The sequence below is a fragment of the Cajanus cajan genome, chromosome 8 (genome assembly GCF_000230855.2).
Source record: "Cajanus cajan strain Asha chromosome 8, NIPB_CcT2T_4, whole genome shotgun sequence".
Taxonomy (NCBI): domain Eukaryota; kingdom Viridiplantae; phylum Streptophyta; class Magnoliopsida; order Fabales; family Fabaceae; genus Cajanus; species Cajanus cajan.
The window spans coordinates 42,506,932-42,534,666 of NC_138524.1; the positions used below are offsets into that span (position 1 = coordinate 42,506,932).

Below are 27,735 nucleotides of genomic sequence, written 5' to 3' on the forward strand. Positions count from 1 at the left end.
AAATTGCCGCCCAAAGTTAACCTAATTGCTTCCTATAAGTGTATCTTTTCCCACCTTTTGTAAACACTTTTGAATATATGAGATATCTGAATTGAATTCAGCCATTCAAGAGTCACCGAAATTCCAAGAGAGAGAGCTTTAGAGAGTGCCTTCAAATTCCTTAGGAAAACCTAGTTTCCTTCCCTTTGAAGTGTGCAATCCCTTGTAGCTTGAGCTTGGATACTTCCTTCTATGGATTAGGTCTTCTAATCCGCAATTCCTCATCCATTTTGAGCTTCCATTCATTCGGTCTACATCTCCTTTGAAGAAGATCCGTGCCTAGAAGAAGCTTGGAGGAGTTCACATCTTCATTTCTCCTACTACTTCTATCAGTAATTAACCTATAGCTAAAAAAAAGTTTAAGCCTTCTACTTTCATCATGAGCCCATTCCTTTGCATCCTTCTTGACATTGCCTTTATAATAGGTCCTTTGAGAAACAATATATCATCTCTCCTCCCTCTTCAAGTATTTATTTAATGAATCATTTTTAATATTTTTTAAAATAAATTATCAATAAATAAAATAATCTTATGCTATAATATAAATTATTTTTCATAAATTTAAAATATAATTTCTATGTTTAAACTATTTATTCAAATTTTATATATACTTTATATATTTAAACATAATATTTATTTATATACATAATTTATTTTAAATTTTAGTAATATATAATGAACATTTAACATGTGTATTATACATAATAAAATACTAATTATATATAAAATATGAACGACTCGTTATTTAAATTAATTTTTATTTATTATAATTATTTATTAACTTCAATATATAAAACATAGAGGATTATCTTTTAATTTTATTTAATTATTATTTATTTTAATTATTTTTAATAAAATTTTATATTTTAAAATTAATTATCAATAAATAAAAATAATTTTATAAAATTATATAAATTATTTATTATAAATTTAAAATATAATTATATATTTAAAAATATTTATTTATTTAAAATTTAAATATAATTTATATATTTAATCATAATATTTATTTTAAATTATTTTGTTTTATATAAATATTTAACGTGAGAATTGCACGTGATAAAACACTAGTTAATAAAAAGTTACGCACGTAATCTCACTCATAGCGCACCACCTCTGTCACTCTAGTGTCAAGCCAAACCCATTCCATCTTAAAGTCTCTGCCATGACCTAATCCACTCACCTCTGGGCAATTCCACGCACACTCCTCCACAAAGCGTGTTCATTATCTCTTCTTTCATCGTTCACGCTTCTCTTTTCCGTAATGGATGGGTTAGGTGCCGCAGCTCCGAACGTCGAGGATCACAAACAACTTGAACACGCTTCAAAAGGTTCGTTTGCTTTTCATTATTATTATTTTTTGTTTCACTTTCGCTGCGTAATCACTACTTCTTTGTTCCGGGTTCTTTGGTTGCTGTAATCGCTTCTTCCTTGTTCCACGTTCTTTGGTTAGGCTTGTGTATATCCATATGGTCCTACTTAGGAGTTTGATCACGAAGAAAATTAAATTATTAGCTCTGTTTTTTTTTTTTTTTAGTTCACACCAACGCAAAGTTTGTTTGTTTGTTTTTTTTAGCTTGAGCTAGGGTTTAAAGTTTTGTTAATTTTGAAAAAAGTTTACTCTTCATTTTCTAAAGCTTGAATGGAAATTATTTTGTGAACTTTTATCATTATCTTTGGGTTAACGATGCTGTTGGTTGCTTTAGTAGGGAAGTGTGGCGTGTATTAACATTTTTAGACTAAATTGCGCTTTTTAGTCTATTTATTTTCATCTATCAACAATTCTAGTCTCTATTTTAAAACAGAGATTAAGTCCCAATAATTTAAAAAATATGGAATTTAACGTTAGTCGTGATATATAGTAATATGGCATTTAGAAATAGAAAATTAGAAAAAAATGCAAATAAATTTTTATGAATAAAATAAATATTAATTACTTGTAAAATAAAAATATACAAATAAAGATCTTTTGTATATTATTTTTTAATTTTTATTCATATATATGTCATGTTACTAAATATCATGTTATATAAATGATGATAGTTCACTAAATAAAGTTAAAATTTAACAATCAACTAATATCAAATTAGTTGTAGAACCAAAATTTCGTATTTTTAAAAATAAGAGACTAAATATCTCTATTTTAAAATAGAGAAACTAAAATTGTGAATCAATAAAAAATAGAGGGACAAAAAGTGCAATTTAACCTATTTTTTATTTGTATTACTGCTAAGAAGATTGCAAATATGCCTTCTCAATATATGTTTTCCATTCTAGAGCCTTATTTGTATTTATATCTACTCATGTTGATTACTTGTAGAGTTTTCTTATTTTTCAAGATATTACAATCGTTACACCATTTTTCTATGCTTATTGAAAACTTGCGACCTATCGTCATCAATTGTTTTGTTTTACTAGTATTTTAGTATACAGTCCACATTTTAAATGTTTATTATATATAATTAGTAGGTAAAAAGCGCTCTGTGTATTTCTTTGAATATATATACACGTTAGTGGAGGTAGTGGGCGGTTATCAATAGTCAAATAAAAAATTTATATATTAAAAGACTTTTCTGACATTTGTTAATCATTATTGTGCAACTTTTTAGGAATTGTGTCAAAAATATTGTGTACACGAAAGGAAGGAATTGTCTTTATATAAAAGTATATATTAAAATTTAGAATAAATTATGTATTTATACTTTTATACTATTAATAAAGATGATGCATTTTTTTGGTGTATATATTATGTTGACTATTTTATCTCTTAGCTTTCATAACATTCTTTCTCTGCCATAGTTTTTTTTATTTAGTTTTTATTTTCTTTATTTTTTCTCTACTTTTCAGTAATTTTTTTTTCAAACTTATCACACACTTTAAATAACTACTCGAAATTGCTCTCATCCTCTAATTTTTAACCACCCACATCTTTTAGTTAGCCATCCACAAAAAATATTGTAACTACTCAACTGCAAAGTAAATTAACTCTTTTACACATAAGTTTATATCATGAATTCTTTTTGTACACATTTTTATTATTTTTATTTTTCAGATAAGTATGTAAAGGCACGTAGTGCTCACTTCCTCTCTAGTATAAATAAATTTTATAATTGAATATATAAAATCATATATAAAATTTGAATAAATTGATATTTTTAATATATAAATTATATTTTAGTTTTATAATAAATAATTTATATTGTAACACAAGATTATTTTTATTTTGTTGATAATTTATTTTAAAAATATTAATAGTTAATTTATAAATAATTATGATATATAAAAACTAAATTAAGTATGAAATTAAAAGAATTCCTGAAAACCTTTCGTGAAAGAAAAACTCTTAAAAATGCTTTAGTGCAAGATATTTGTTTGTGTTTGGGGTTGATTATTTGGTGGTTAGTGCGGGCTTGACAGATGTGGATTCCCTCAAATGTGCAAAACTGCAAACTGTATTTGATATGTCAACATGATTATAAGAAGCCGCTGGATTGTGTCTGGTTTGATTTTCTTCTGTTATGCAGAGGGTGAAGTATTTGATGCATCGCAATATGCATTCTTTGGTAAAGATGTTGCTGAGGAAGTTAACTTGGCGGGGTTAGAAGATGAAGATGACTATGTTAGGGTTACACTACTATAAATTCTAAGATAAAAGAAGGAATTATAAAACTGAGAAAATATTCATTCATTCCTCTCCCTTACATCTCTTCTGTCTTTAAATACTTGTAATAACCCTAGAGCTAGGTTACAATATAATGGGCCGGTAGGAAAAAGGAAATATTTAGGGCCTCATATATAATCCTGAAACTTAAGTGGCTTTTGGGCCTTTCTAACGGGCCTCGCATTTGGAAGTGTATCAATGCCCATTCCATGAGAATTGTCTTGGTCCTCCAAGACACGTGAAGAATCTGGCAGGTTGGGGGTCTTAGTGGGGTTAGGTGCATTAATTGTTGTAGGTGGGAATTGAGATGGAACGAGTGGTGGAGATTGAGAGCTGAGACCATTGCCACGGATCAAGGGTGCATCGAAGGGTGGAGGATGAATTGTGTCATGTGAGTGGTTGCCAGCTGTGCCCACGTGTTGTGTGGAAGGCGAAGAGCTTGCATGTGAATTGTCAAGTGGCATTTCAAGATCGTTCAAAGCCAAAGCTTCATTTGGAGTCGCAGAAGCTTCTCTCGGAACAAAAGATGAAGGGGTTGTTGATGGGGGTACACCGTGGAAACGCCGAAGCAAGGACACATGGAACACAGGGTGGAGGCGAGCTTGCTCAGGAAGAGCGAGTTCGTAGGCCACCGCTCCGATACGGCGGATGACTTGGAACGGTCCATGATAACAGCGACCCAATTTGTGGGATACGGGCCTAGCTAAAGAGCGTTGGCGGTACGGATGCGTCTTTAAAAGGACCCAGTCACCCACTTCAAAGGTAACGTTGATACGACCCTTATTTGCTTGGTCCCTCATTCGTTGTTGGGTGCGACGCATTTGCTCTTTAATTATGCGCAGGTTCGTGGCGCGATCTTGGAGAAGGGACTCAACAGCCGTGTCTGTAGAAGATTCAAGAATGTAGTCCCGAACTGCCGGCGGAGGGCGACCGTAAAGGGCTTGAAAAGGAGTGGTGCCGATAGCGGAGTGGTACGAAGTATTGTACCAGAACTCCGCCAAATGAAGCACGAAATACCAACGACGGGGAAGAGCACCTGCAACACAACGTAGATAGGCAGAGAGGGAACGGTTCACGACCTCCGTTTGACCATCAGTTTCTGGATGGTAAGTTGTCGAAAACTTCAAGGTAGTGCCTTGGATCCGAAAGAACTCACGCCAAAACTGGCTGAGGAAGATGGAGTCTCTGTCGGACACTATGGAGCGAGGGGTGCCGTGAAGTCTATAAACGTCGGTGGCAAAACGATTTGCGAGCGCTGCTGCTGAGAACTTGGTAGGAAGCGCCAAGAAGTGCGCGTATTTGGACAAGCGGTCAACAACAACCCAGACCACGGTGTGACCGAAGGATGACGGAAGGTGAGTCACAAAATCCATATTGATGTCCTCCCACACCCGTCGAGGTTGAGGTAATGGCTGCAAGAGCCCAGCCTTTTTGTTATGGATTGATTTGTTATGTTGGCAGGATTGGCATTCGCGAATGAAGGTTTTGACATCATGAGACATAGACGGCCATGAGAAGGATCCTGCAAGACGAGCAAGGGTGGCTTTGGACCCTGAATGACCCGCTGAGGGGGTGGCATGAAATTCATGGAGCAACCGTCGACGAAGATGAAGCACATCCGGAACAAAAATACGGTTGCGGTGGAAGATTAGTCCTCGAGTGGCGTGGTAATCGGAATCAGATCCGGGTGAGATGGAGTGTTGCTGCCAACATGCAATACCGGTAGGATCAGATTGGTAAAAGTTCATGAGTTCCTCAATGATAGATGGAATTGGTGTGGAAATGTGGAGGAATAAAGCTTCCGATGCTGAAGGGACACGAGAGAGAGCATCTGCAACCCGGTTTGATCTTCCAGGTTTGTAATGAATCTCAAATGAAAACCCTTGTAATTTGAATGCCCATCTTTGTTGTTCAGGAGTTTGATAAACCTGTGTTAACATGTGCCTGAGGCTCTGTTGATCTGTAAAAATACGAAAATGATTGCCCAACAAATATTGACGCCATTTTTTTACAGCTTCAGTGATTGCGTACATCTCTCTAGCGTAGGCTGAGGCAAGCCGCATCTTGGCGCACAACTTCTTGCTAAAATATGCAAGGGGATGACCATTCTGCAGAAGAACGGCACCAATGGCTGTTGCGGAGGCATCGGTTTCAAGGTCAAAAGGCTTGGAGAAGTCTGGCAAGGCAAGCACCGACGACGTAGTTAGGGCCCCTTTTAATTTTGTAAATGCATCCTCTGTACTTGAATCCCAATGAAATGGAGTGGTACCACGGAGAAGATCAGTGAGGGGTGCGGCTAAAGTAGCATAGTGTCGAATAAAACGACGATAAAATCCAGTGAGGCCCAAAAACCCGCGGAGTGTGGTGAGGGAGTGCGGAGGAGGCCATTCGAAGATGGCTCTGATCTTGTCCGGATCAGGATGAACCCCTTCAGAAGAGATGATATGGCCTAGATAAGCAACACTAGGAACAGCAAAGGAGCACTTGACGAATTTAGCATAAAAACAATTAGTACTCAATAATTGTAAAACTGAATCTAAATGAACCAAATGGTCCGCATATGAGGAACTGAAAACCAATATGTCATCAAAAAAAACAAGAACAAAACGACGTAAAAAAGGTCGCAATAGATCATTCATAGCAGCTTGGAAGGTAGAAAGAGCATTGGTAAGCCCAAAAGGCATCACCAAAAACTCATAATGGCCATCATGAGTGCGAAAGGCAGTCTTATGTGTGTCTTCTGGTCGAACCCGGATTTGATGGTAACCGGAGCGTAAGTCAATCTTAGAAAATATAGTAGCGTGACCCAATTCATCTAGTAACTCATCAATGGTGGGAATGGGAAATCGGTCTTTGATTGTAATAGCATTTAAAGCACGGTAATCAACACAAAAACGCCAGGTATTATCTTTTTTTTGCACCAGTATAACCGGGGAAGAAAAAGGGCTATGGCTTGGGGTAATTAGGCCGTCAGAAAGTAAATCAGCCACAATTTGGGAGATAGTTTCTTTTTGAGTGTGTGGGTAACGGTAAGGGCGAACACGAACTGGGCTAGAGTTGGGTAATAATGGTATTGCATGGTGATGGAGGAGGCCCATGGGCTAAGGGCCCAACTACTAGAGCAATGGCAAGAAGGATGCATGAAGATTGGACCCAAGCCCAAGGAAAGCCCACTACTTTATTTTGTTGGGCTTTGTATCAAGTCCATTAGATTAGGGTTAGAATAGGATTAGGCCTTGGTGCCTTGTATTTTCTTTGGGCCTTGTATTTCCGGCCTTGTAGTGTAGGATTTACATTTAGAGGTCATGTGAATTTAGGGTGAATTAAGGTTACATGTGTAGTTACATTAGCATGTAATTAGGAGCACATTTGGTGTGCATTTCGGCCATGTGCAACACATGCACATGGTGTGATCCGAAATGCAACTCAAATGCCTCTCTAATCACATGCCAAATGAACTAATCACATGGAGGTTCCGGGTTTGGCTCCTAGAATTTGAATTTTGAATTCAAATTCTAGGCGCCTAAAGTTAAGTAACCATACCATGGTTTACTTAACCTTAGGCTAACCCAAGGTCTCACTTTAACCTAATTTTCCCTATATATTCAATATGGCCGAGACTTGTGATTACTTTTGGAATTATTGAATGAGTATTCTTCATTTGAATTCTCTCCCTCCGAAAGTCACCTTGCACCCTACTCTACCCTCCTTGAGTGCTTCCCTTTGTAGAGTTAGGTTGCCTTCCTTCTTTGGACCTTAGCTAGGAAGCAAGCTTCGGCCACCTTGAGTCTCTTTGGAGCATCCTTCCTTGATCATCCGTCTAAGGAACCATGGAGACTTGAAGAAATTCTATGTGCATCCAAGTGGAAGCACATCAAGTGGTATCAAGAGCATCCGGTTTTGTCTTCAAGAGATAAGTCTTGATCCTTATCTTTTGTTGTGTGATCCGTGGTGAATTGTTCATTTTTGTGTTCATCTTTTTGTTCATGTCATTTTAGAGTTGCTTCCTTCCTAGATCTATTTTCTTACCTTAAATTTGATGGATCTAGTTTCTTATGCTTGAATGATTCATATATGCTTTTATGTCAATATGCTTCCATGAATCATGCTCCATTAATTCTTTTACCTATTAGGAATTTTCTGCCTATGATCATTTTACTTTCCTTGAGTCATATTTGCAATTTTATTCGGTCAATTTGAATGGTTGAGTCATTTTATTTTTGAAATCCATGTTTAGTAGTCATGTGTAGTTCTTATGATGTTCATACTTCTTAGCTATGCTTAAGTGAACCGTTTGAATTTTGTTTAAGTGAATCTTGTTTCAATTTTCTGGATTTGGCCGAGATCTAATTTCCTATGGTATAAGCTCATCATTTTTGATTTTTTGAGTTCATAAACTACTATTAGATCATTAGTAGTTTTCTTAGAAATTTTTAGGTTTCCAAAAATTCTAAAATGTCTTCAAAATTTTTCTTAAATCCGTGAGGTTTGATCTTGTTTATTGAAAGGAGTGCTGGAAATTGTGTTTGTGTTTCAAATTTGAATTTGAATTTGTGGAGCCAAAACCGTGCATGTGCTACATAAACCAACCAAGCAACAAAAGCATGTCACATGTTCATTACATTTTGACCTAATTTGTGTGGCATTTGAATTTCAATTTGAACTCAGTTTTGGTGTTCCTAGAAAAGTGACCGAGACTTCTTGTGACACAATCACATTGAAAGAAAAAGGCAACTCCTATTTGATTAAAAAAAAAATTTAAGAAAGATCAAAAGAAAATTTAGAACAAAAGTGTTAAAAAAAAAAAATACTAAATCAAAATTTGAAAAGCAAAAGCCAAGTTAAGGAGTTTTTGATTTCTCATCTCTTGTTGCTTTATTTCTTCTCGGTTTCTAGTAGCTTTGAAGTCATTAATTTTCAGCTATCCTATTCTTGAGTGTTTTGGTTTTGAGCATCCATTCTAGAACCAATTTTTAGGTGCAATTCCTTCTTCATCTAGTCATCTACTTAATTGTCATCTACATTTGTCAATTCTAATCTACTCTTGTCTTTCCTCTTCTTTTCTATTCATGGTTTATACTATATTGGATTTAACTCAAAGTGTGGCCTAAGTTTGACCTAGTCTATCTTCCTAGAAGCTAGTTCTACAAGGGTCATCAAAGGAAGCCTAAGGAAAGGAGGAGAAAGGAAGCTAGTAGGCACTCGGAATTGGCTACTTAAACACCCAAAATACTACACATATTTTGCTGGAAATTTTTGTGCTTGCTGGACTGCACCAAACCGTGAAGACTTGGAAGAATTCATTTGATTTGTAATTGCAAAAATTTAAAAAAAAAAAAAAACAGAGGATTAGTGACGGATTTAGAGACCAAATTTTCATTACTAATTGATATTTTTGTTGCAAAATTGGTCACTAATTCATCACTAATTTTGGTGGCTGTTTTTGGTTACAATTTTAAGCCACTTTGTAGTTGTTGTTTAGTCTTTGTTACACTTGTATTTTTGGCCATTAAAGGAGTGTCTTGGGAGTGTCTTTGGTACACAACCATCTCTCCTTAGGGATAGAACTTTCGTTAGTACTTTGGTGGGAGTGGTCCTTGATTGATCTTTGGTATCTTTCAAGCTCTCACCCTAGGAACCGTTTAGATAGTTTAATTTGTGCTTAATACTTGTTTACTTGCTTTCACGACTAGTATGTTTTAGTTCATCAAACATCAACAAAACAATTTCATTGAAAAGAATTTGGTAGAGATTAACTACAAAGGGGATTAGTAATTTTTACTTGAAGAGGCTTGGTTTTTAAGTGGCTCTTAGTAGCTCACCTCCCTCCAAAGTTCAATTTGTATACATAATCCTCCTAGTACTTAGTCTTAACCTTGCACAAAAACAAAATTGCTTTTAAAAGTTCATTCATAAAAAAAGATCTTTCACCTATAATGGAAGAATTTTCTACTCCTCATAGTGATACTAATTCAAGTGACAACAAAAGTGTTTCTAGATTGTCACGTGAATTAAGATCATTAAAGTTATGGCAAGAGCAAGAATTACAAGCAAAACTTGAAAAAGAAGCTCAATTTGCTCTTTTAGAGGAAGAAATTCGTTTATTAAAGGAGAAAGACAAAAGAAAACACCATCATGGTCCACATAGTTCATACGCCCATAGTTCTACTTTAGGAGAGTCAGTGCATGATAGCCTAGCTTTAGGAGATCACTATCAACCACCTCCTAGGAGAACTCATAGAACCTCTAAGCCAAGGGAATCTAGGGTAGATCTCCCTTATTTTCATGGTAAGGATGATGTGGAGGGGTATCTAGACTGGGAAATGAAAGTGGAACAAATTTTCACTTGCCATCAAGTGAGTGAGGAAAGAAAAGTGCCCCTAGCTACCTTGAGTTTCCAAGGTCATGCCATGTATTGGTGGACCTCTCTTGTGAGAGATAGGCGCCTCCATAATGAACCTCCAATTCACTATTGGAACGAATTAAGGAGTGCCTTAAGAAGGAGACACATACCCTCTTATTATACTAGGGAGCTTATCAATAAGCTCCAACGACTCCAACAAAAAAATTTGACTGTTGAAGAATATAGACAAACAATGGAGTTGTATATCATGAGGGCGGGTATTAGGGAAGAAGAAAATCTTACCATTGCTAGATTTTTGAGTGGTTTATCTTTTGACATAAGAGATAAGGTTGAGCTACTCCCTTATAGGGATTTGGATGACTTGGTTCAACTTTGCATAAAGGTTGAACAACAAAATTTGAGAAAAGGTTATAAAGCAAGCTCATACTCATCTTTTTTGTCTAAGGATAGCTACAAGAGGGAGGGTAGGAAAAATAATTTTGAAAAGAAAGATACTTTTTCCTCCAAAAATCTAGATAAAGGTAAAGAAAAAGAGACAAAAACAAACACTAGCACCAAGTCTAGTGACATCAAATGCTTTAAGTGTCTTGGGAGAGGCCACATTGCTTCTCAATGCCCTAACAAAAAAGTAATGATTTTAAGGGGTCAAGACATTTATAGTAGCCAAGATGAAGCTACTTCTTCTTCATCTTCAAGTGAAAATGAAGAAGAAGCAAGTGAAGAAGAGTCATGTGAGGTTACTTACCCTTATAATGGGGAACTTCTTATGATGAGAAGGGTCCTCAACAACCAACCTAGTGATACACAATCCCAAAGAGAGAATATCTTTCATACAAGATGTAACATTTCAAGCAAAGCTTGTTCTCTCATTGTGGATAGTGGCTCTTGGTGCAACTGTTGTAGCACTAGGATGGTTGAGAAGTTAGGTTTGACTACCACACCATGTAGACCCCTAAAATTGTCCGGGGCGGAAATAAAGCTTGAAGACTCTCGAAGACTGAAGGAAGATCAGCCAGAAGGACTCCTGGAAGGCCCTAGGAGGGTTCTCTGTAGGTCTAGAGGTCTTAGAATAGCTTAAAATAAGGAAGTGGAGGGAATGAAGCCCAATACGGTCGTACTAAACTTAATACGGCCGTATTGAAGCTTCAATATGGCCGCAGTGAACTCAATACGGCGTATTGAAGTTTCTGAAACTTCAATACGGCCGTACTGAAATCAATACGGCCGTATTGAAGCTTCAATACAGCCGCAGTGAACTCAATACAGCCGTATTGAAATTTCTGAGCTTCAATACGGTCGTATTGAACTCAATACGGCCGTATTGAAGTTCAAAAATTTCAATACGGCCGTATTGATTCTGTAGCCCGTATTGGGCCTGTTCCCTATAAATATGACGTCAATTGGACGTCATTTGACACTTTTGAACATAGTTTTAACCCTCTCCTTGAGTATTCTGGGGTTTTTGAGTAGTGTTCTGCCCTAGAAATCACTCGGAGAGTTGATCCGACGAAGTTCTTGAGCCCCGAGCCATTTTGCTTGAGGATCGAACCTAGTCGAAGGGAAATCCTCCGGATTTCCATAGTTAAAATTTTATAGGAGGGAGCGAGCGGGCTTGTAGAGCGAGGGAACGCCAAAAAGCTTCCCAGTTTTACTCGAAATATATAAAAGCACGCTTCAAAGGTTTCTTCTTAAATCCTTCCTTTTACTGCTTTCTGTGTGTATATTAAACTGTCATCATGTAGATAGTTAATTTATAATTGCTTAGAATAAATAGGGGTAATTTAGTAATTTCACACTATTAATTTTAGAAATAATCTGTCATAGGGAACCCGAAAGGGGCCTTGTGGGGTGCTAACACCTTCCCCACGCGTAACCGACTCCCTTACCCAACTCTGGTTGTAATGGCCGAAGTTGATTTATAAAATCAATTGCCTTATCCCTTTTTCCAATGTTTTGAGTAAAACATTGGTGGCGACTCCACGAACCCTTCCTTTTTATGAAAACCACTAACCCATGGAGGGTCCCGCTTGGGATTAATATGGATTGGTGAGCCTTTTAACAAAATTGCTCGTTTGACGAGGTCTCAGTTTGAGAATAAGTCATTCTAGCAATCCATATTTTTAAACAAATAAAAGAGTCCAACCATCCTTCGCGAATGCCGAAAGCCCGTTTCGGGCCGGTGGCGACAGATGGCGACTCTGCTGGGGAAGCCTCGAGAGTCAGTCCCATTTAGTGACAGATTATTTTTAACAAATAATAGTTAAAATTACTTTATTACCCCTCACTTGTATGATAACATGTTTATCTATTTGGCTTTAATAACTGTTGTATTTTTAAATTTACGCAATTGTTTGAAATAAAAACTGCACACAAACCTTTGCACACAACAGTTCCCTCTATACCCGGGGGCATGAGTGATTAACCATAGGGAGTGGATGTTAGTACGGCCGGTTGTCGAATGGGTCTATAGGTGCCCGTAGACCGTTGTCGGAAAACATCACTCAAGGTGATAACCATGAACTTGAGTCCGACGGTGCGTTGGAGCTTTCCATCGACCTACGATGAGAGGAATTGGGTCCCTATAATGGGGGCACCTTGGGGGCCTTGGACTGGTGAGAACAGTTAGAACCTACCTTGAATATGCACCATTTCTGCAGGATACCCCTACCTCGTGATTCGCTCGTGACTGTTCGTGGATGAGTGAATTGTTTGTGTAAATGCTTATGTGCAATTGTTTGTGCATTAATAAATAACCTCGTGATAAGGTCTAAAGAATAATCCCCATGCATGAAAAAAACATGACATGAGAGGAAAAACCATGTGTGAAAATATAATAAAAGTAAGGAGCATAGGCATCATTATCAATAATACCTCATGCATCCTCATCATCATTTATAGGTTCACTAATACCCTCTCGATGTGAGTGAAAGAGACCCGTGACTATTGAGATTCTCCGTTGTGGAGAGATCATAGGCTAGGGAAGGTGATAAACTTTCATCTTAAAAAGGCAGCACCTTAAAGATGAAAGATTATCAAGCTCACATCGAGAGTATATTCATATCATAAATAAGCTAATTAGAATAAACATTCATTTTAGAAAGTGGCTGGTCATCTCTCTGTCCTCACACGCGCACAGAAAACCAAGAAGATGGAAGCGCTGGAGGACCAAAACAAGAAGCTTACAGCCGAGCTCTCACAGCTCAAAGAACAAATGGCGCAAATGATGGAGCTCATGCGTCATCACAATATACATGGATCACACCACAGTGACCATGAGTCCCATCATGGAGAGGAGGAAGAGCACGAGGAAGAGCCTCCACACGCTATACCTATAGGGGCTGAAATTGTAATCAAAGAGCCCGAGGTTTCAAAGGAACAATTCCATGCTCTTGAGGATCGGCTAAGGGCTATGGAGGGGCATGATTTTGACATCAAAGATGCCGCCGACATGTGTTTGGTGAGGGACATCCAATTCCCTCCCAAATTTAAAGTGCCAGATTTCCCAAAATATGTGGGATCGACTTGCCCCAAGAGTCATCTCACCATGTACTGCCGAAAGATGGCTGCATATACTACCAATGAAAAGCTCTTAATTCATTGCTTTCAAGAGAGCTTGGCTGAAACTGCACTCAATTGGTATATGCAGCTGGATGGAAATCAAGTGTGCACATGGAGGCAGTTGGCCGACGCCTTTCTCAAGCGCTATAAGTATAACATCGACCTAACACCCGATAGGTCCGATCTTCAAGCCTTGAGTAAAACAAATGATGAATCCTTCAAGGCGTACGCCCAACGATGGAGGGAGTTGGCGGCACAGATAGAGCCCCCGCTGTCGGATAAGGAGACGGTGTCCTTATTCATCAACTCGTTGACAGGTCCCTATTACGATAAAATGATAGGGAACACAACGACACTCTTCTCGGACATCATCACCATTGGGGAGAGGGTGGAACAAGGGCTGAAAAGTGGGAAGCTAGCTAAGCCCTCCCAATCATTCGAAGCTAAGAAGGCCTTTGGGAAGAAGAAAGAAGGAGGAGTCAACGCTGTAACCATTTCTCCATCTTCTTCCACTTCGAAGTCGGGAAAGTCGCAATACAAACCTGTGAGGAAGTTTGATAAACTTCCGACCACATATAGCGATCTCCTGCCGAAGCTAGTGGATGCGCGTCTTCTAGCTTATGTTCCACCGAGGAAATTTGATCCACCATATCCCGATTGGTACAAACCACAAGACAATTGTCTATACCATTCGGGGGCATCGGGGCATTCAACGGAGGACTGTAAAGTTCTCAAATATAAGGTCCAAGACCTTATTGATGCTGGGTGGGTCACTTTCGATTCGACAGCACCCGACGTGAGCAAGAATCCTCTACCAAAGCAGGAGTAGAGAATGGCAAGCCACAATAGGGCCCCTCCATATTTTTCTTTTCTCTTAGGGACTCGTGATCAGTACCCTAGATCATGAGGACCTTTTCATGTAAATAAGGGTTTTGTACAGTTTTACATACATATATCAATAAAGAGGCATTTTCACATTACTCTCTTTTTGTTCTTTTCTCTCTTTCCTCATTAATAATTCTAAACCTAAACAGAACCAATAAAATAATTATGTCTGTAATTGTTCGCTCTGACCGGGATCCGAAAGTTGAGGATAAATGGTTTGAGTTGGACAGTGATGAGGAGACCATCTCTCCGGATCTGCAAAGACTGCTAGATCAAGAAACTCGTCTACTCCAACCGTGTCAAGAGAAATTGGAGACTGTGAATTTGGGGCAGGGCCGAGAGATAAAAGAGGTCAATATTTGGACCCATATCAGTGATGAAATAAGGACACATGTTTCCGCTATGATTATAATAAAATCATTCTTTTTCATTGCTTCTTTTCTTGCTTATAATAAAATTCTAAACCACATTTTTTTTAACCCTGTTTGAATAAACATGAATGAGGTTAAAATCATCTTAATAATAATAAACCCACATCATCTTTATGTGGAAGTGTGTGTGACAACTTGGAGCACCTTCCCTTGGCCTCGACAAGTGCCATCATGGATAAAAATAAATCCTTCAAAAATAAAAGAAGCTCGGCAGGAAACCCAAAAAGGGGACTGCGCAAAAATAAGAGCAAAGAACCCGCTAGGAATCCCACGAAAGGGTGACCTAGGCAAAAGATAGGGTTACAAAATAAATAAAAACAAAGGTCCGCTAAAACGCCACAAAAGGGTGTTTTAGGCAAAAATAAGGACAATCAAAAAACAAAAATAAATCCATGATGGTACCACGAACCGAATTCAAAAAGAAAGGTTCAAGGGAATCTATCCAAGTTGTTGAATCACAACACGATTTTTTAACTTCATAAGTGTTTAATCAAACAAGCCTAAACACATAAGCCTACCTTGGCCATCCATTCTTACAAAAATCATTTTTGAAAAATAAATCCCCTCTAAAACACAAACTTCAGAACAAAAATATCTTTTCTTTCTCTTCTCTCTTGTCCCAAAAGATTTTAAAATAATCTAGTGGAAGCATGGAGAAATAAATCATCACTGATAATCTGAACAACAAAATGGTGGAAGAACTGTGCCAAGAATTCAAGATCCAACACCACAACTCTTCCCCATATCGGCCAAAGATGAATGGGGCAGTCGAGGCAACCAATAAGAACATTAAGAAAATAGGGCAAATGATGGTTGTCTCATTTAAAGACTGGCACGAGATGTTACCCTTCGCTCTTCATGGTTATAGGACTTCAGTACATACATCTACAGGAGCTACTCCATTCTCCCTCGTTTATGGGATGGAGGCAGTTCTACCCATCGAAGTCGAGATACCTTCTCTAAGGGTAATTATGGAAGCAAAACTTTTCGAAGAAGAATAGGTTCAAAGCCGGTATGACCAGTTGAACCTCATTGAAGAAAAACGGCTGAACGCCATATGCCATGGTCAAGCCTATCAGAGGAAGGCCAAAAAGGCTTTTGACAAGAAAAGTCCACCCTCGAGTCTACCATGAGGGAGAGTCGGTAATGAAGAAATTGCTACCAACTCAAAAGGACAAAACCGGAAAGTATGCCCCAAATCACGGAGGACCATACGTGGAAAAACGAGCCTCCTCAGGAGGAGCATTGATCCTCACAAACATGGATGGAGAAGAACTTTGATACCTAGTCAACACTGACGTGGTAAAGAAGTACTATGCTTGAAGACGTTGCTTGCATAGGCCCGCTAGGATGAAAACCCAAAAAAGGGCGTCCTAGGCAAAAGTTAGGGCAAAATAAAAAGCCTGCCAGTACAAGGGTACTAGGCAAAACAAAGGCAAAATTATCCCCGCTAGGATACGTCCTAGGCAAAAGTTAGGGGCAAAAGAATAAGATGTAAAAGCAAAGCAAGCAACGATTGCTTGAATCGAAAACCGAAAGGCGGTTCAAGTGATTATCTTCTAGAAGCAAGCGTCTTGCAGCATCTACACTCCTGGCTCAGGCCGAAGCAATTAGGGGAACGTAAAGAGCAACAATTACAGATATAATTGTTAAGCCCAATGTATATAGCCTACCCTGGCCAGCCATTCTTCATAAATTTCCCTTTGCAAATCTTTCTGTAAAAACATTTTTGAATATCAAATAAAATATCCATTTGTTTCTTTTCTCTCTTGACCATGTGATTATGCCTCTAAATTGATGTTTCAAAAATTGTACGAAACTCTCTTAATAATCGGTCAAATAAAGAAAAATTGGAGGGGTTCCTAAAATCCGTAATCTCCTGCATAAAAGGCTCACAAAAATATTCCCTCACGTCGATGACAGAAATTCCTCCAAGAAGAGGAGGATAGGGAGAGCCATTCATTTTTCTAAAAAGCGTTAATAAAATAATCAAACTTGCATTTGTGCATCACACACACATTAGTTGCACATTCAAAGACCTTATCATGAGGCAATTGCATAAAATAGAAAAAAATAGAAAATTGCTTGTGTATGACAGCAGTCAACAGAAAAGGCAAAAAATACAGAAAAAGTCAAAAGTCGACAAAAAAGACAAAAACTCCGCATCGTACAGAATAATTGAGCCTGGAGAGGCTTGCCGAAATAATACTCCCACAGAATAAACGAGCCTGGAGAGGCTCACCGAAATAATACTCTTTCAGAATAACTAAGCCTGGAGAGGCTTGTAGAAATAATACTCCCCAACTGTACAGAATAATTGAGCCTGGAGAGGCTCGCAGAAATAATACTCCCCAGAGAAACCTCAGCTCGCGCTCAGAACAAATCCCCAGCGAGAGCTATCAAAGCAAGATCGACAAAATTCCCAATGGAAGTACGATCTCCTAAGCAGAATATCCAAGTCAAAGGACTTAAACTTCCTCAGTGAAGATAGCTCTCCAACTCAAGTGTTGAGTGAGGCTAAGCCTGCAGAGGCTTCCTAAATAATACTCTGGGATACATAAGATCCCTCATTCCCCAATCGCCTACTCAGAGGCATCCCTGCAAAAAGAGAAAAATCAAAAATATCAATAAGTATTCCCCAAGCGGAATCTGGCACTCAGCCGAACACTGAACTTCAAATCCCCAGTCGCCTACACAAGAGGCACTCCTTCAAAAAGGAAAACCCAAAACAATCAATAACAATTCCCCAAGCGGAATTTGGCTTTTTAGCCAATCATTGAACGTCAAGCTGATACGCGTAACAGAAGAGGCTAATCAAAATCAACGACAGAATCCCCAGCGGATAACAGCCTACACAGAGGCGACAAAAATCAGAAAACCCAAAAGAGATACCTGAATAAAGATAACCGGGATACTCCACCAACGTCAAAGGACGTCAGCCAAACATAAGGCATCGCTCAATTCAAGAAGAGCATCTGTGTCTACACCCCAAGGAAACAGAAATTCCTCAATGGGTACCAACAATGCAATTCAAGTTGGGGCACAGGAACCTATGAATGACTGCACATCCCCTAGACGGATCCCTGCGTTATCCAGCCCTCAGCGGCACAAAATCAGAAAAACCGTCGAAGCAGCATCGTGGACTGTGGAGACAAAATCATCTCAAAGCCTGAGAGGCAATACTCAGCTACCCAGTTGTCGAGAGCACCGAGGTATGCACCAGCCTGGAGAGGCAATACTCTGCTACCCAGTTGTCGAGAGCACCGAGGTACGCACAAGCCTGGAGAGGCAATACTCTGCTACCCAGTTGTCGAGAGCACCGAGGTATGCACAAGCCTGAGAGGCAATACTCAGCTGCCCAGTTGTCGAGAGCACCGAGGTATGCACCAGCCTGGAGAGGCAATACTCTGCTACCCAGTTGTCGAGAGCACCGAGGTACGCACAAGCCTGGAGAGGCAATACTCAGCTGCCCAGTTGTCGAGAGCACCGAGGTATGCACCAGCCTGGAGAGGCAATACTCAGCTGCCCAGTTGTCGAGAGCACCGAGGTATGCACAAGCCTGAGAGGCAATACCCAACTACCCAGTTGTCGAGAGCACCGAGGTATACACAACCTGAGAGGCAATACTCTGCTACCCAGTTGTCGAGAGCACCGAGGTATGCACAAGCCTGAGAGGCAATACTCTGCTACCCAGTTGTCGAGAGCACCGAGGTATGCACAAGCCTGAGAGGCAATATTCAGCTACCCAGTTGTCGAGAGCACCGAGGTATGCACAAGCCTGGAGAGGCAATACTCAGCTGCCCAGTTGTCGAGAGCACCGAGGTATGCACAGGCCTGGAGAGGCAGTACTCAGCTACCCAGTTGTCGAGAGCACCGAGGTATGCATGAGCCTGGAGAGGCGACGACTAATACTCAACCTGGAGAGGCTACTCAACAATTTTCCACCGGAAGACATTACAAGTCAGAAGGTCGGCACATCACCCGGACAATTGGGTCAACTCCTTTACTTGTCAGCCGGTACACCAAAAGGCCGTCCGACTAAGTAAAGGGGGGGCAGCTGTAGACCCCTAAAATTGTCCGGGGCGGAAATAAAGCTTGAAGACTCTCGAAGACTGAAGGAAGATCAGCCAGAAGGACTCCTGGAAGGCCCTAGGAGGGTTCTCTGTAGGTCTAGAGGTCTTAGAATAGCTTAAAATAAGGAAGTGGAGGGAATGAAGCCCAATACGGCCGTACTAAACTTAATACGGCCGTATTGAAGCTTCAATATGGCCGCAGTGAACTCAATACGGCGTATTGAAGTTTCTGAAACTTCAATACGGCCGTACTGAAATCAATACGGCCGTATTGAAGCTTCAATACAGCCGCAGTGAACTCAATACGGCCGTATTGAAATTTCTGAGCTTCAATACGGTCGTATTGAACTCAATACGGCCGTATTGAAGTTCAAAAATTTCAATACGGCCGTATTGATTCTGTAGCCCGTATTGGGCCTGTTCCCTATAAATATGACGTCAATTGGACGTCATTTGACACTTTTGAACATAGTTTTAACCCTCTCCTTGAGTATTCTGGGGTTTTTGAGTAGTGTTCTGCCCTAGAAATCACTCGGAGAGTTGATCCGACGAAGTTCTTGAGCCCCGAGCCATTTTGCTTGAGGATCGAACCTAGTCGAAGGGAAATCCTCCGGATTTCCATAGTTAAAATTTTATAGGAGGGAGCGAGCGGGCTTGTAGAGCGAGGGAACGCCAAAAAGCTTCCCAGTTTTACTCGAAATATATAAAAGCACGCTTCAAAGGTTTCTTCTTAAATCCTTCCTTTTACTGCTTTCTGTGTGTATATTAAACTGTCATCATGTAGATAGTTAATTTATAATTGCTTAGAATAAATAGGGGTAATTTAGTAATTTCACACTATTAATTTTAGAAATAATCTGTCATAGGGAACCCGAAAGGGGCCTTGTGGGGTGCTAACACCTTCCCCACGCGTAACCGACTCCCTTACCCAACTCTGGTTGTAATGGCCGAAGTTGATTTATAAAATCAATTGCCTTATCCCTTTTTCCAATGTTTTGAGTAAAACATTGGTGGCGACTCCACGAACCCTTCCTTTTTATGAAAACCACTAACCCATGGAGGGTCCCGCTTGGGATTAATATGGATTGGTGAGCCTTTTAACAAAATTGCTCGTTTGACGAGGTCTCAGTTTGAGAATAAGTCATTCTAGCAATCCATATTTTTAAACAAATAAAAGAGTCCAACCATCCTTCGCGAATGCCGAAAGCCCGTTTCGGGCCGGTGGCGACACACCACATCCAAAACCTTATCAACTTCATTGGCTTAATGATGATGGGGATATGGTAGTCAATCAACAAGTGGAAGTTGAGTTTTCTATTGGGAACTATAAGGATAAAGTTCAATGTGATGTAGTTCCCATGGAAGCTTGTCATATTCTATTAGGAAGGCCATGGCAATTTGACAAACAAACACACCATGATGGCCTCACTAATAAAATTACTTTCACTCATAAGGGTAAAAAGTTTGTACTTCATCCTCTATCACCTTCACAAGTGAAGGAGGACCAAGTACAAATGAAAACCAAACGTGACCAAGAAAAAGAAAAACAAAAAAAAAAGGAAAAAAAAAAAATATTCTAAAAATTGATGAAAAAGAGGATCCTAGAGAGACTAGTGTTCCCTCTCTAGAGATAGTTCAAGAAGAGAATTTTGATGCAAAACCTTTACATAAAACTTCTCTCTTTATTGAACCATCTTCTCATATCCTCATGTGTAGAGGAACACTAACTTGCACTGCCACATCTTTGGAAACTTCTCTCCCTCTTGTGGTTAAAAACCTTTTACAAGAGTTTGATGATATATTTCCCAAGGAAGGCCCAATTGGACTTCCTCCTTTTAGGGGAATAGAACATCAAATAGATCTTGTGCCTGGGGCTAGTCTTCCAAATAAACCAGCCTATAGGACCAATCCACAAGAAACCAAAGAGATAGAGAAGCAAGTCCATGAGTTGTTGGAGAAGGGCTGGATTCAAAAGAGTCTAAGTCCTTGTGCTGTACCAGTCATCTTGGTGCCAAAAAAAGATGGAAAATGGAGGATGTGTTGTGACTGTAGAGCCATCAACAACATCACCATAAAATATAGGCACCCAATTCCTAGGCTTGATGACATGCTTGATGAATTGCATGGGTCATCCATATTTTCCAAAGTAGATCTTAAGAGTGGTTATCACCAAATTCGAATCAAAGAAGGTGATGAATGGAAAACCGCTTTTAAAACTAAATTTGGACTATATGAATGGTTAGTAATGCCTTTTGGGCTTACTAATGCACCTAGCACATTCATGAGGCTCATGAATCATGCCCTTAGGGATTGCATTGGTAGATTTGTAGTTGTTTATTTTGATGATATTTTAATCTATAGCAAAAGTCTAAGTGATCATGTTGATCACCTAAGACAAGTTTTCCTTGTCCTTAGGGACAATCACTTGTTTGCCAATGTGGACAAGTGCACTTTTTGTGTGGATAATGTTATATTCTTAGGGTTTGTGGTTAGCAAAAATGGGGTTCATGTGGATCCCGAAAAAATTAAAGCCATCCAAGAATGGCCTATTCCTACTAATGTTAGTGAAGTTAGGAGCTTCCATGGATTGGCAAGCTTTTATAGGAGATTTGTTCCTAACTTCTCTACATTAGCTTCACCTCTCAATGAGTTGGTAAAGAAGGATGTGGTCTTTGAATGGACGGATAAACATAATTTAGCTTTTCAAGAACTTAAGCAAAAACTTACTCAAGCGCCTGTTCTAGCTTTGCCTAATTTTTCTCAAACTTTTGAGCTAGAATGTGATGCTTCAGGTCTTGGCATAGGAGCTGTGTTGTTACAAGGTGGTCATCCCATAGCTTATTTCAGTGAAAAGCTTCATGGGGCTGCCTTGAACTACCCTACCTATGACAAGGAGTTATATGCTTTAGTTCGTGCCCTTCAAACTTGGGAACATTACCTTGTCACCAAGGAATTTGTTATCCATAGTGACCATGAGTCACTCAAATACTTGAAGGGTCAACATAAATTAAATAAGACGCATGCAAAATGGGTTGAGTATTTAGAACAATTTCCTTATGTCATCAAATATAAAAAAGGCTCTACAAATGTAGTAGCTGATGCTTTGTCTCGAAGACATGTGCTTTTGAACATCCTAGGTTCTCAAATACTAGGGTTTGATGACATCAAGGAGTTGTATGAGAAAGACCTTGATTTTGCTAACTTTTATTCCTTATGTATTCAAAAACCTTACCAAGGTTACTATATTTCTGAGGGGTTTCTTTTTAAAGAAAGTAAACTTTGCATACCCCAAGGATCTATTAGGAAACTCTTGGTTAAGGAGAGCCATGAGGGTGGGCTCATGGGGCATTTTGGAATTGAGAAGACTCTTTCTCTTTTGAAGGAGAAATTCTTTTGGCCTCATATGAAGAGAGATGTTCAAAGATTTTGTAGTAGTTGCATTGCTTGTTTACAAGCAAAGTCTACCACAAAACCTCATGGACTTTACACCCCCTTGCCTATATCCTCTTCTCCTTGGGTAGACATTTCCATGGATTTTATCCTTGGTTTGCCTCGAACCCAAAGAGGCAAGGATTCCATATTTGTGGTTGTGGACCGATTTAGCAAAATGGCACACTTTATTCCATGCCACAAAGTGGATGATGCAAGTAACATTGCTAAGTTATTCTTTCAAGAGATTGTGAGACTACATGGGTTACCCAAAACTATAGTCTCTGATAGAGATGTTAAGTTCTTAAGCCACTTTTGGAAAACTCTTTGGGCAAGGCTTGGAACTAAACTTCTATTTTCTACCACATGTCATCCTCAAACTGATGGACAGACTGAGGTAGTCAATAGGTCTCTAGGGACTATGTTGAGGGCAATCCTCAAGGGCAACAAAAAGTCATGGGATGACTACCTCCCTCATGTGGAGTTTGCCTATAATAGAGTGGTTCATAAGACCACCAACATGTCTCCTTTTGAGATTGTCTATGGCTTTAACCCTCTTACTCCTCTAGATTTATTACCTCTCCCGGATGTGGCTTCTTTTATCCATAAAGAAGGTACATCTAGAGCTGAATTTGTTAAGAAATTACATGAGAGGGTTCGAGTTCATATTCAATCCCAAACTGAAAAATACCAAAAATATAATAATAAGGGTAGAAAGGAAGTTATCTTCAAGGAAGGTGACTGGGTTTGGTTACACCTTAGGAAGGATAGATTTCCTTCCAAAAGAAAGTCCAAGCTTAGTCCTCGAGGAGATGGACCCTTCCAAATCCTTAGGAAAATCAATAACAATGCCTATGTTCTAGATCTCCCTTCTGAGTATGGTGTTAGTTCTAGTTTCAATGTTTCTGATCTATCTTTGTTTACAGGACTAGCTACCCTAGAGGAGGATGCTCTGGATTTGAGGTCAAATCCTCTTCAAGAGGGAGGGGATGATGGAGGAGGCCCATGGGCTAAGGGCCCAACTACTAGAGCAATGGCAAGAAGGATGCATGAAGATTGGACCCAAGCCCAAGGAAAGCCCACTACTTTATTTTGTTGGGCTTTGTATCAAGTCCATTAGATTAGGGTTAGAATAGGATTAGGCCTTGGTGCCTTGTATTTTCTTTAGGCCTTGTATTTCCGGCCTTGTAGTGTAGGATTTACATTTAGAGGTCATGTGAATTTAGGGTGAATTAAGGTTACATGTGTAGTTACATTAGCATGTAATTAGGAGCACATTTGGTGTGCATTTCGGCCATGTGCAACACATGCACATGGTGTGATCCGAAATGCAACTCAAATGCCTCTCTAATCACATGCCAAATGAACTAATCACATGGAGGTTCCGGGTTTGGCTCCTAGAATTTGAATTTTGAATTCAAATTCTAGGCGCCTAAAGTTAAGTAACCATACCATGGTTTACTTAACCTTAGGCTAACCCAAGGTCTCACTTTAACCTAATTTTCCCTATATATTCAATATGGCCGAGACTTGTGATTACTTTTGGAATTATTGAATGAGTATTCTTCATTTGAATTCTCTCCCTCCGAAAGTCACCTTGCACCCTACTCTACCCTCCTTGAGTGCTTCCCTTTGTAGAGTTAGGTTGCCTTCCTTCTTTGGACCTTAGCTAGGAAGCAAGCTTCGGCCACCTTGAGTCTCTTTGGAGCATCCTTCCTTGATCATCCGTCTAAGGAACCATGGAGACTTGAAGAAATTCTATGTGCATCCAAGTGGAAGCACATCACATGGTCATGGGGGCGAGGTGGGGGAAGGCCCTGGGGTGACTCAAAAACTTTGGAGTGAGTGTGTAATAGTTCCTTAATATCGGGAGACAGGGACTCAAGGGAAGGAGGCAGTGATGGAGTTGGGGTTATGGGATTAGAGGTGAGGATGTGAAGGGATGTAACGGAGTCATGGTGAAGGTAATGGCAAAATTGGTTGAAGGTGGAAGGCATTGGGGTGGAAGAAGTAGACCCGGTGAGGGTGATGGTTGAATCCTTATGGGTAAAGGACATGCACGGAACAGCAAAATCAGAAATGATGGGTCCGAGAGTGCTGAGCCAAGCCATGCCAAGGACCAGATCAGCCCCTTGTATAGGTAAAAGGTAAAAAGGAAGGGTAAAGGTGTGAGTTTGAAGGGTAAGGGGAACATTGGGGCAAAAACCATTGCAATAAATGAAGTCACCATTTCCAACCATGACTGGGAAGGTGGGAGTAGGGGAAGTGGGTAATCCAAGGTGAAGGGCCAGACGAGGTTGCATTATGTTATGTGAACTTCCGGTATCAATTAGAACGGTAACGGAATGGCCAGATATTGAACCGTGAAAGCGAAGAGTTTGAGGGGATTTGGAACCATTAAGGGCTTGTGGAGAAAGTTGGAGATGGATGAGAGGTGGATCTGTTGGGGAAGAAGGAAGGGGTATGGATGGTGCGGTAGGGGAAGAAAGAGGAAATGCGCAATCCTCCTCATCAACCAAAAGGAGATTAAACTGTTTGGGTTGACAACGGTGACCATTGTGGTATTTTTCATCACAATAATAGCATAAGCCAAGAGTGCGCCGCTCTTGTAGTTGGGAAGGGGTGACTTTCTTAACGGGTAAGGTTGTGGTGGAAGAGGAAAGGGATGGGGAGGGTGTGGTGGTAGGGTTAAGGGAAGGAGAGTGAACTTTGGAAAATGGTCTAGGGTTGGGCTTAGGTTTGGAATCTTTGAGTTTAGCCTCTACCAGTTTAGCAAGTCCCATGGCTTGAGACACATTAAGAGGCCGTAGAAGGGCTAGTTCAACCCGAATCTCTGGAATGAGACCGGAAATAAAGCTGTTAAGAAGAGCTTCAGGTGGCAACCCAAAAACCTTGTTGGAGAGGCGTTCAAAATTAAGTTGGTAATCAGCCAATGACCCTGTTTGGTGCAACTTGAAAAGAGCAGCCATATGATTTTCATAAGTAGAGGGTCCAAATCGTAATTCCAAGGCGCGGGTGAAAGAATCCCAATCATAAAGTTGATTATTCTGATGGAGCCATTTGTACCAAGAAAGGGCATCATCGGTCATATAAAAAGCAACCATGGAGAGACGTTGCTCAGAAGGTGTATGGTGAAATGCAAAAAATTGTTCCGCTTGAAAGAGCCAATCGAGAGGGGAGGAACCATCAAAGGGAAGTAAGTGGAGCTTGGGAAGACGTAAGGGAGGTGGGTGAGGTTGGGAGTGAAACGTAGGAGGTTGTGAATGGTGAAAAGGGTTGGCAGTGGAATGTGAAATATGGGGAGGTGGAAATGGGGTAAAGGCATGGGTAGGGGAAACAAAACCAGGAGGTGTGGAGTTATGGACAGTGCCAGAAGGTGATACCTGGAACACGGTAGGGGAAGCGAACCCCATAGAGCCCAAGGAATTAGCGGTTGTATTCTGTTGGGGTAGGGAGAGGGCGGCCACCTTATCCATCAACGAAGAAAGGACACCGGTAAGAGCATCATGACGAGTAGTCATGGAAGAATTAAGTTGATCCAATCGTTGCTCTTGCTGGTTTTGGTATTGAAGGAGGTTGTCAGCCATGGCTTGGATGGCCTCTTCCAGGTCTTTGGTGGTTTTAGGAGGCATGAGGGTAAATGAAAGCACCAGATTGTTAGGGTTACACTACTATAAATTCTAAGATAAAAGAAGGAATTATAAAACTGAGAAAATATTCATTCATTCATCTCCCTTACATCTCTTCTGTCTTTAAATACTTGTAATAACCCTAGAGCTAGGTTACAATATAATGGGCCGGTAGGAAAAAGGAAATATTTAGGGCCTCATATATAATCCTGAAACTTAAGTGGCTTTTGGGCCTTTCTAACGGGCCTCGCATTTGGAAGTGTATTCTGTTGGGGTAGGGAGAGGGCGGCCACCTTATCCATCAACGAAGAAAGGACACCGGTAAGAGCATCATGACGAGTAGTCATGGAAGAATTAAGTTGATCCAATCGTTGCTCTTGCTGGTTTTGGTATTGAAGGAGGTTGTCAGCCATGGCTTGGATGGCCTCTTCCAGGTCTTTGGTGGTTTTAGGAGGCATGAGGGTAAATGAAAGCACCAGATTGTTAGGGTTACACTACTATAAATTCTAAGATAAAAGAAGGAATTATAAAACTGAGAAAATATTCATTCATTCCTCTCCCTTACATCTCTTCTGTCTTTAAATACTTGTAATAACCCTAGAGCTAGGTTACAATATAATGGGCCGGTAGGAAAAAGGAAATATTTAGGGCCTCATATATAATCCTGAAACTTAAGTGGCTTTTGGGCCTTTCTAACGGGCCTCGCATTTGGAAGTGTATCAGACTATAAGGCTATGCTTGCCGTCGAGTTCAATGAGGAAGATTTCTGTCTCACTAAAGAAGAGGTTATTTTTCAGTCTTATGCCATTTCTTCTAAATTTCAAAATTTTTTGTGGCTACTATGTGTAAACGTATAAGCATTTCAATCTTATACATGTGGTTCAACTGCTCATGAGTTCACAATTTTATCATCAAGTGGTGCATTTCATTTCACTCATGCCATTGTGTGGTTAACCAAAAGAATTTTTTTTTTGTATGGTGTTTAGTTGCTAGCTTTTCCCCCTTTTGGTCTTAAATTTTTTATCTTTCTAAGTAGACTGTAGTGTTTCAATGGCATATATGTTTAATAGAATTAGAGAATACTGGAAAAAGGAAATAAAAAAGAATTTTATATGTCGTCAATCTATGTTTTTTTAAATAAATTTTGGTGATACTTGTTTCGTTTGGTGATGTTTTACTAAAGACATGGTATTGAAGATTGTTGAGAGGAGAGAAAAGATGCATATGCTGAACATCATATGGCTCAATTACTGCATTGATTTTATATTTATATAGTGAATATATTGAAAAACTGTTAAAGAGGGGAGGACAAAGACATTTGGGAAAAACCGTGTATTTGACTGGATGCAAATTTATATCAGCCTATTACATTAATTATAGATAAATAAATGATATTTGTTTCCTTTAAATCTGATATTGTGCCTATAAATTGCTATTATGAAAATAAATATAGATTATTATATTATGATTTTCACACTCCCATTGAAGTTGGAGCATATAAATCATTCGCACCAAACATGTTACATACATAGCCAATTCTAGGTCCTTTCTAGGATTTGGTGAAAACATCTGCCAATTGATCAGTAGAGTTGATGTGATAATGTCCGCTGACTCGATCTTCTCTATAATGAAAATGGCAGTCATGCTCAATATGTTTGGTCCTTTC

At 39.5% G+C, this 27,735-nt stretch overlaps 1 protein-coding gene across 1 annotated transcript; it reads left to right on the forward strand.

Moving 5' to 3' along the window:
• The first annotated feature begins 1,119 nt into the window (after positions 1 to 1,119).
• Positions 1,120 to 27,002, forward strand: LOC114915627 (protein PAT1 homolog). Its single transcript, XM_029270502.2, has 3 exons — positions 1,120 to 1,370; positions 3,564 to 3,652; positions 26,792 to 27,002. The coding sequence occupies exons 1-3, from the start codon at positions 1,304 to 1,306 to the stop codon at positions 26,924 to 26,926; spliced, it is 291 nt and encodes a 96-aa protein (XP_029126335.1). The 5' UTR covers positions 1,120 to 1,303; the 3' UTR covers positions 26,927 to 27,002.
• The last annotated feature ends 733 nt before the right edge of the window (positions 27,003 to 27,735 follow it).